Source organism: Magnolia sinica, chromosome 3 (assembly GCF_029962835.1).
Source record: "Magnolia sinica isolate HGM2019 chromosome 3, MsV1, whole genome shotgun sequence".
Classification (NCBI taxonomy): Eukaryota; Viridiplantae; Streptophyta; class Magnoliopsida; order Magnoliales; family Magnoliaceae; genus Magnolia; species Magnolia sinica.
In genome coordinates this window covers 103,428,047-103,438,363 of record NC_080575.1, presented here as the reverse complement: position 1 = coordinate 103,438,363, position 10,317 = coordinate 103,428,047, and the positions used below count along the sequence as shown (strand labels likewise).

At 39.9% G+C, this 10,317-nt stretch overlaps 1 protein-coding gene across 1 annotated transcript; it reads left to right on the top strand.

Annotated features, from left to right (window-relative positions):
* The first annotated feature begins 407 nt into the window (after positions 1-407).
* LOC131240492 (MDIS1-interacting receptor like kinase 2-like) lies at positions 408-6,670 on the top strand. Its single transcript, XM_058238756.1, has 3 exons — positions 408-2,882; positions 4,980-5,336; positions 6,112-6,670. The coding sequence occupies exons 1-3, from the start codon at positions 443-445 to the stop codon at positions 6,150-6,152; spliced, it is 2,838 nt and encodes a 945-aa protein (XP_058094739.1). The 5' UTR covers positions 408-442; the 3' UTR covers positions 6,153-6,670.
* Positions 6,671-10,317: the final 3,647 nt, after the last annotated feature.

Below are 10,317 nucleotides of genomic sequence, written 5' to 3'. Positions count from 1 at the left end.
GACTTCAACGGTGACGATCTGCACTCGTTGTGGGATTGTACAATCTCGTATAAAGCTTGAACTTTGGCGGATCATACTCTAGAATCCGGTCCCTTTCCAATGGCATGTCGACTATTGATGTATTTCTTCTCTTGGTCGTCTATTTACAAGCCAAAAATTGAAAGGCTAAGATCGTGATGTTAATGGTATCTCATAGGCATGGTACATCAAGAGTGGAAGCAATAAACGTAATGGTCACGATCACTTATTCATGGGTCCCACTTCTACAGACTGATTACCCAAGCATTCAACAGCCCAGAAAGAGACCAAAATTTTCAAACAATGATAGTCAATGGATTACCCACATTTTTCTAATCTTCCTACCACATTCCTCTATTAATACTGCAGTTTAAGTACAGAAACAACAATTCCCCTCATCAAAAAGAAAAAGAAAAAAAGTACCATGGCCTCTCTGAATTCATCCTTCCTTCTCTTTTTAGTAGCGTACGTTATGTTCGATTCTTGTAGCAGAGCAGCAGCAGAGTCCCAAGAAGCAGAGGCGCTCCTCAAATGGAAAGACAGTCTCCTCCAAACACAAGCTCTCCATTCCTGGTCTTTACTCCCCAAAGCCAACGCTTCCACCCCCATAGCAAGCTCACCCTGTAATTGGACCGGAATCAAATGCAATGACGCCGGAAGTATAATAGAAATAAACATACCAAACGCCATCTTAACAGGTAAACTCGATAATTTCAGCTTCTCAGCTTTTCCAAACCTCATCCATCTCAATCTGAGTGGCAACAGACTCAGTGGAAACATCCCAGCCCATATCGATACTCTCTTCAAACTCTCATTCCTCGATCTAGCGTCTAACCAACTTTCTGGTTCAATTCCAAGTAAGATAGGAAAACTCAAGAATCTCATTTTGCTTGACCTGTCCAATAACTCTCTAACAGGTACTATCCCTTCGAATTTAGGAAACCTAACCAAACTCACCAATCTCTTACTCCACCGGAATCTGATTTCCGGCTCCATTCCTCCAGAATTAGGAAATCTCAAGAACCTAATCAGACTAAGCTTATTCTCTAACAGTCTCACCAGTTCAGTCCCACTGTCATTAGGAAATTTAAGAAACCTAACTGAAATATCCATATCCAAAAATCAACTGTCCGGCTCGATACCTCAAGAAATGACAAACCTAAGGCATTTGGTTATACTCGGCTTAAGCGACAACAACTTCTCTGGCCATTTACCACAACAGATATGTCGGAGTGGGTTGATTCAACGCTTTACGGTAGGTAACAATCATTTCACCGGCCCTGTCCCAGAGAGCCTAAGAAACTGCACGACCTTGAAAAGAGTTCGACTCGAAGGAAACCAGCTCATAGGCAATATTTCTGAAGTCTTTGGAGTATATCCTGATTTAGATTTCATTGATATGAGTAACAGTGGATTGTATGGTGAGCTCTCTCCAAACTGGGGAGACTGTCGAAACCTGATGACTTTAAAGATGTCTGGAAACAATATAAGCGGTAGAATTCCATCACAGATTGCAAAATTACATAAGCTTGGGGTGCTAGACCTGTCTTCGAACTTCCTAACAGGAGAAATTCCAAATGACTTGGGGAGGTTATCTTCACTAATAAATATGAATTTAAGGAATAACCAACTTTCTGGTTTGGTGCCCCAAGAGCTTGGAGAACTCTCCAATCTGGAGATTCTCGACCTTTCAATGAACAAATTGAGGGGAACAATACCACAACAACTAGGAGACTGCTCCAAAATGCGGTTTCTGAAATTGAGTGGAAATGAATTGAATGGAAGCATTCCTTTTCAGATTGTTTCTCTAGTAAATTTGCAAGTTATGCTAGATCTCAGTCATAACTTGCTTACTGGAGAGATACCATCGCAGCTTGGAAAATTGCAGAGGTTGGAGAACCTAAATCTCTCCCACAATATGCTCTCAGGTTCCATTCCATCTTCTTTCGAAGACATGTTAAGCTTGTCATCCATCGATTTATCACACAATGACTTGGAGGGTCCTCTTCCTGATGGCAAAGCATTTCAACAGGCTCCAGCAGAGGCATTCACTGGAAACAAAGGTTTATGTGGTAAAGCACAAGGTTTGCAACTGTGCAACAATTCCTCTTCAATGAATTCGGGTGATGGAAAGAAAGACCACAAAATTTTCATTGCCATTTTTATTCCTCTCTTGGTAGTGATAATTCTTCTATCTGTGTTCGTCTTCCTTTATTACAATTTTCGTCAAAGAAAAAGAAAGGTAGAGAATGATGTTAAAAAGAAGAACCATGGAAATCTATTTTCTATATGGAATTATGACGGGAAGGTCGTGTTTGAAGACCTCATCGAAGCAACAGAGAATTTCGACAGTAGGTACTGCATTGGGGCGGGAGGGTATGGGCGAGTTTACAGAGCAGATCTACCAACAGGTCATGTGGTAGCTGTGAAGAAACTTCACCCCGTGGAAGGCAATGAGGTAGCTGATGAAAGAAGTTTTAGAAATGAGATACAAACACTAACAGAAATTCGCCACCGCAACATCGTGAAGCTCTATGGTTTTTGTTTCCATTCTCAATGCTCGTTACTAAACTATGAGTACATGGAAAGAGGAAGCTTAGGTAGTATTCTAAAAGATGCGGAAAAAGCTATGGCGATGAATTGGGTCAAGAGGGTGAATGTTATTAAAGGAATGGCCAATGCTTTATCATACATGCACCATGATCTCACTCCTCCTATGATTCATAGAGACTTATCGAGCAACAACATTTTGCTGGATTCAGAATTCGAAGCTCGTGTCTCTGATTTCGGAACTGCTAGACTTCTAAAGCCTGATTCATCCAATTGGTCCACACTCGCAGGCACTTATGGATATGTAGCTCCAGGTATGTTGCTCCAGCCTTGCGCCTTAATTTTAATTTTAATTTTATTTTGCTCACATGTTAAATTCACACACAAACACACACACGCACACGCACAAAGACGCATGTAGAGCTGGGCATGGGATGACTCGACTCGCCTAACTCGATTCATCCGACTCGATCTGAATTGAATGGGTGAGTCGGTCCAATACTTGATTCCGTCTGACTTGACTCTATCTGAAACTGACTCGACTATATATATATATATATATATATATCTTAATTTTCAGTATATCTAATCCTATACGCTGCACCCGACCCCACCTCGACCCAGATTCGGATAGGTTCAGGTATGCTCAACTTTTTTTTTTTTCCAGGCATGCTCAACTTGGTACTGAGTTGAGTTGAGTTTGGGTTAGGCCTATTTCAAAACTGGATCAAGTCAGTTCAACCCTAACTTGGTCCAACTCGACTGGATGGCCAGCTCTAGACACATGTACATATATATAAATATGTAAAGTTGAACTATGTGGGTCCCACCATGATGTATGTTGGATGTCCATGCTGTGCATTTGGCGAGACCCCTCCAGCTTATGGGATGTCCCAAAAGTGATTCGTATCTGGAACTCAATAAGGCCACAAAACCTAAGTCATGCCTGAAACATTTAAAAGCACTTCATAGGTCATACTTGAGTTTTAGAATGCTCTAAAATTTGGACTGACCATTCATCTAAGTGGGACACACAATGGATGGATTGGATGTCTGAACTACATCTCAGTAGTCCTTATAAAGGATCACAAAGGTTTCAATTAGTAGGCAGCCACTTTCAAGTGCTGTCTACGGTGTAGCCACCCAAGTCAAGGATTGCCTTAATTTTCAGGCCTATGACTTATCATCAAAGGGTGCATCTAATTGATAGTGTTGATATCCGACACACATCATGGTAGGGCCTACATAGCTTAACCTCAACCTCATGGAATCTTTTACTTGTATGTCATACATATCATAAATATACATATAAATTATTATATATTTGTATGTAAATGGTGAACTTTATATGGTATTCAGAAGCCTTACAAGCATATCTAGGCCTTGGATGATTCGAAAAAGCTGCATTCAAATTTCCTTCACTAATTTAAGATTGGATTGCATTAGCCTAACTACACATAGTTAGACATGTGCCTACAACTAACTAATTAATAACCTGCATCAGATCCACCCTGTCCATCAGGTGTGCCACCACATCTTCATCATGAATTCTAAAATTTAGTGCAATCCAAGCCTTAGGTGGGCCACACCATAGGCAATGGTGTAATATTGTGCTTAAAAACTCTAGATTCATATGGTGTGGCCTACATGAGTCTTGAAATGTCCTAAAAATTAGGTTAACCATTTGCCTGGTTTGGCACATCAGATGAGTGGATTGGATGGAATACACACACACACTATTCAATTGTCTTCTTCTACCTTGCTACTTCCCCATTTACTTTTACCTTACCCACTAAAATCATATGCATGTGTAATTAAAAATTGGGCCTATAGCTAATTTAAGATACGGATTTCAGTTTAATGGTGCAGTGAGGGACAATGGTGTTGAAGATAATGGTATAGGAAATATTCAAAATACAATAAATCAATAAAATATATAATTGCTCACATGTTTGGATGATTACAAAAGTTGTAATCCCAGTCTCCATAAATAAGTTTTAATTTTGCTGAACAGGGTGTGTGGACTCAGTTGTTCCCTTTGAGATAGTTTGTGCTATTCGAAAGATATAATCACCTCATATCTGGTTTCAACAGCATGCTTGAAACTCAACATAAAAAAGCACCACCAAACTTTCCTCGCATGCCTAGAGAAAAGAAGATAATAAATTTCGACGAGAGAAATTTCTAATATTTTGAAGTTGTAAAAAATTAAGAGATGAAGACCTTATTTAAAGATAAAAAGAGAAAGATATCCAATTTCACACGCACCATGCATATTCATGCATGTGGGGGTATGTTTGAGAAAGTGAGCCACATCCCACCAATTAAAAAATTAATTAAAATCCATTAAAACAAAACTCGAAACTCCTGTTTATGTTACTATTTTATTTTTTTTTGGTTCCTTCTTACAGAGCTTGCATATACAATGAAGGTGACGGAAAAATGCGATGTATATAGCTTCGGAGTTGTATCACTTGAAATCATAATGGGAAGGCATCCCGGGGATCTCTTCTCATCCTTGACATCCTTAGAAGGCCAAGATACATTGGTGATTGATTTATTAGATGAACGCCTGCCTCTTCCCACAGCCCAATGCATGAAGGATGTGGTCTGTGCAACAATGTTGGCACTTGGATGCTCGTGTGCCAATCCACACTCTCGGCCCACCATGCAGCATGTGTCGCAGGAGCTATCTGGAGGCAGGGCTCCTCTTCCTCAGGATTTACATACCATTACATTATCTCAACTGTCAGATCATATATATCCAGGTATGATTAATTAAACAGGAGGAAACCGATAGAATAGAAATGAAAAACCGGAATATATATGGTAGAGCCATTTCTTCTCAGTACATGGTAGGATTTATTACCTACAAATTGTACTATGCCGTGTTGGTTCCCCTATATTAATTCCATGGGCCGTACTGTATCATCTCCCTTTCAAAAAGGGAACGGATATGGTGCCCACCTCCAACATCTGTATTAGTAATCAACTACTCGATATATATTTGTACATGCAGCAGATAGATAGGAGATCTGGGTCGTTCATCTCTTAGGCCCTATTGTGGATGAGCCATACACCAAAACAAGCACACGATAGCTGCTGGTTGGATAAGGTGTGCCTCATGAAATGTGGCCATTGATTGGACCTTTTCTATGTAATCCTCAGAAATCTTTCAATCAGTAGATAGAGGGGCCTAACAAATGAGTAGATCAGAACTCATACATGTACCCCACACATACATGTAGATTGAGTGCTTAATAAATATCTCCTAAATTCTTGTTTTCACCGAATGCTTTATCAACATGAGAAAGTTGGGGCTGTCAACGGGCTTGGCTTTGGCCTAGATTTTGAACTGTTCAGGTGGGCCTGATGTGTCCTGAGTCCGGCCCATTAATAGCCGTGGAGAAAACCGTCATACTTTTTGGCAAGGTGTTCATTCTCATGCATTCAATATACATACACGCACAAGTAAGATGCACGTGCATGCAGGGCCACATCTCTTTCACACTTACCATGTGTCCATGATGTGTACATCCACAGAACATACGGGCCAGGACTCACGGTCACCAAGAAAGTTCTAAAAGCACATTCTGATCACTCCGGCAATTCTATAGTAGAGCTGGTAGAATAGAAATTTAGAAGACAGCTCTCTGGTGGGCTACAGCATCGCGCAGCGCTTGGGGTGAGGAATCTCGGTCTATGTGGGGAAGTGCGAGTTCTGCTGGTAGGGGAGTTTGGTTTTTGGAGTACTGCTTTTTTCAAGGAAGTTTGGGCCTCTGTCTTTTTTTCTTTTTTTTTTTGGTTCTGCTTTCTGCTCCGTCTTTTCTTCTTTCTAATAAGCTGTGATCCAATTTTTGTACGGGGCCCACCCGAAATTCTAGCTCGTACAACAGAATCTTCTGTTTTTTCTGATCAATGAAATAGGGGCATGGCCCTTCTTTTGGAAAAAAGAAAAAGAAAAAGTGCAGCCTATCATGGACAAGTCATCGTTAGAAGATTACCCTTGTTTGTTGATGTTGAAGTGTGTGTATATTTGTATCCCTATGTCTTCATCTTGTAATTGTACGTTGATATTGAAGCATGTGGCTGTTTACCGATATTTCCTATTTTTGGAACATTCATATTAAAATGGGTGCATATAGTGGGGTACCTTTTCCAGTATTACATAACATGGGAGAGCAGCGAGACAAATTTCGTTTTGGTCTCTTGAGGAATTATGAATCCATGCGATTGAGGATACGATGGCATGAACTAGTTTAAGTTGTATGCGTGGGACCAACAGTTCAGCAATCCGAACCATTGATCTATTGCGCCCCATAACGGATGGACAATTTCCAAAGAAAAGGGATAAAAGAAGGGGAGATATATAAAGACAAGATGCACCCTTTGGTTGGTTTCCATTCCAACCACCTCTTATGATGTTTTTATTCTCGCGCCCTCCCTCTAATTTGGACGTGAATCGCCTGTACCCTTGCCCACAGGAACTTCTTGTAGGCAAAAGCTATGTGGAGATCATGTGGGAAATCCCCTTCATTCATTAGCATTGCGAAATGACATTAATAGACCAGAAAAAATAAATAAATAAATAAATAATGAAGAAGATGGATATAAAAGTACTCCCGAGTAATCGACATGACATTAAATAGTTGAATGGAAATTGCCCTGTGTTGAAACCTTCAGGGCCCATAAAAGTTTGGGATCATGTTAGTATTTATGTTTTCAATTCATCCCCATGGGAATTACCTTATTAAAGGTTTGTATGACAAATAAACATCATGATGGGCTCCTAGAAGATTGTTGGGTTCCATAAGTGTAAGGCAGTAGTTAACACGTGTTACAGATCACGTTGAAAGAAGCTGCCGAAAATCCAAAAACCTAATAGGCACATTCTTTCATATTTTAGGCTTAAAAACAAATGCCTTATAATCTCATTTATTAGGTGAGGAGGGACTGTTCCCTTCCACCTCAGTGGACCACTAAGTTACAGTCCATTGAGCCACACAGTCAAACCAGCACGTCATATGTGTACAACATCTGAATCATTATGAAGGAAGGGTCCACGTTGAAGATCACGGGGTATAAAAATTAGACTAATCTATACTTTAGGTGGACCACACCTGTACGCGGACTCATTTCCCGTACATTATCTTCTAAGGTGCGCCCCACCTGATAAATGGATTTTCATGATTCTTGTGCCGGTTACTGTTCAAGAAAGGGCCTACCTTTTCAACGGTTTGGATGTCTTATGCGCATGACTCGTTGGCTGTTTCACATTATTAGTCGGGTGGATGGTGTATATGTTGCGGAAGAACAATAGCATGGGGATGCAACACACTGTTAGTATTGTCTCTTGATGGGTCAAGTTAATACAAATAGGGCCTCTGGATAGATGATCAGAACCATCAAACCGATCGATGGTTCCTACAATAGATTGTATATACTCAAAATAAAATAAAATAAAATAAAAATTCCAGATTCGAATGTCGTAGTCATTTTATATCTGGACTTTTTTTTTTAATGTAATTAAGTTGCCTTACCTTTTCTTAACCATCTATTTCTTGTTCATTGATCAAAGGGTGACTTTTTGTAAATCTCACATCCACGAATCGGACAATCAGATAAACGGTTTAGATCACCTCACCATGGGCTTCACATGTACAAACTGACACATCAGGATGATGTACATGGTATGAGGCATCAGTACCGTTTAATATCGCCTGTGGAAGATATAGAAGCGGGAGTTTTATTTATTTATTTTTGGGTGGATGAGTTGGCCGTCAGAAATGGCTTTTATTAATGTTGATTACGTGTTGTGCAAAAATAAATGTCAGAAAATTCAGACCTATATTTACCCTTAATGCTTCTTAAGCACTGAGGAGATTGGTGATTGGTGACAGGGTGAGATCCGGTCCATTCATCAGGTCGGACCTATCATGGACGTGCTTTGGCACAAAATCGAGCCGATCCATGTCGAATGAACTACCAGCCTTCGTTTTTGGAGCCATCCGTTTCCGAAGCTGTGTACAGATGGATGCATGGTCCGCTATTCGTGTGGTCTACTATTTTTTTAATCCGCGTATTGGATGGCCCATGATTGAGGGAATATACAAGAGAAATTTCCGACTGTACGACCCATTTATGGCCCATTTCCGAGACGAAGCCCACCTCATTTTACCTTCCAAGAATAAGCCCCAGCTGTACGGACGCCTTCCCAAAGGTCCAAAATGCCCCTGCTTTTCCTTCCGCAGGAGGATCGGCCGCTGACGCTCCTCCAACTCCGAGTTGTACGAACGGTTCAAAAGATATCAAAGTTACATGGCCACACAGTTATGCATTTATTATATCCACAACGTTCATCCATATTTCGAGATCATTTCGGAGCATTATCAAAAAAAAATTTCATACCCAAAGATCAACTGGACCACACCACAAAGAGCAGCGGGGAAATTGATTTTCACCGTTCAAAATTTTGTAGGGCCTACCATAACATTTATTTTCCATCCAATCTATTCATAAGGTCACAAATAACTGGATGAAGAGGAAAAACAAATTTCATAATAACCCAAAACTTCTGCGACCCCTAAAAGGGTTTCAATGGTAGACGTTCAATCCTCCACGGCCTTTTATAGTGTGGTCCACTTGATAGCTAAATTTGTCTTATTTTTCGTCTTAAGACTTAATACGAATTCACCAAATAGATGGACGGTTTGGACATAACACATACCTCATAAAAGGGTGGGGATTACAATAGGGAAAAAGATCCTGGAACCTATGGCTACGGATTATAACCGTAGCCATAACCCAGGCTATGGTTTTTCAATACATCCTTCACTATGTATCGAAGGCCTTTCAATACGTACTTCAATGTATCGAAGGTCTTTGATATGATCAAAAAAGGTCCAGAACTGTCCAACGAGTTTACATAAAAAAATCCTGCAATTTTCAATATATATCGAAGTGTATTGGAACTGTATTGAAGATATAACTGCGGATTATACCCGTAGCTATAACTGTAGCCCGTAAAAGTCTATGCAAATTTTTTGTATTTTTTTATTTTTATTTTTTACATGGAAAAATTTATTCTACCTACAATTTTCTCTAATACATATTCATATAAATATGTATATATAAGCATATAAAATTTTTTTCCCTCTTTTTTTCATTTCTTTCTTTATTCATTTAACAAGAATATCATCTAGACCAAAATTAGTTACTTGACATACCATATATGATTTTGGGGTAGAAGAAGCTACTTTAACCAACTAACCTTGTTATTTTCCAAGATTCCATCAGGTCGATGGTCGAAAATCCATTTCATTCACTTCGCAGACAATTTCAATCAGTTTGCGGTCAATTTTATTTATTTCATTTACTTCACAATCAATTCCATGCATTTCACGGTCAATGCCGGTGATTCCCCTTCACTTCACGGTCAATTCCATGCATTTCACTGTCAATTTCGGCGATTTCGTCTAGATTCACAGTCATTTCCATGCACTTCACGATCAATTCCCTTCACTTCATGGTCATTTCCACTCATTTCACGGTCATTCCCGGAAATTCCGTGTTCATTAACGGTCAATTCGACGCACTTCACATTCAATTCACTTCACTTCACGGCCATTTCCACGCACTTCGCGGTCAATTCACTTCACTTCACCATCATTTTCATGCATTTCACTGTCATTCCCGCAATTCCGTGTTCATTCACGGTCAATTCGACGCACTTCATGGTCAATTCACTTC

Coding starts and splice junctions, on each gene's coding strand:
- LOC131240492 (XM_058238756.1), top strand. CDS start 443: ATGGCCTCTCTGAATTCATCCTTCCTTCTCTTTTTAGTAGCGTACGTT. Junction 2,883..4,979: donor TTATGGATATGTAGCTCCAG/GTATGTTGCTCC, acceptor TCCTTCTTACAG/AGCTTGCATATACAATGAAG. Junction 5,337..6,111: donor GTCAGATCATATATATCCAG/GTATGATTAATT, acceptor GTACATCCACAG/AACATACGGGCCAGGACTCA.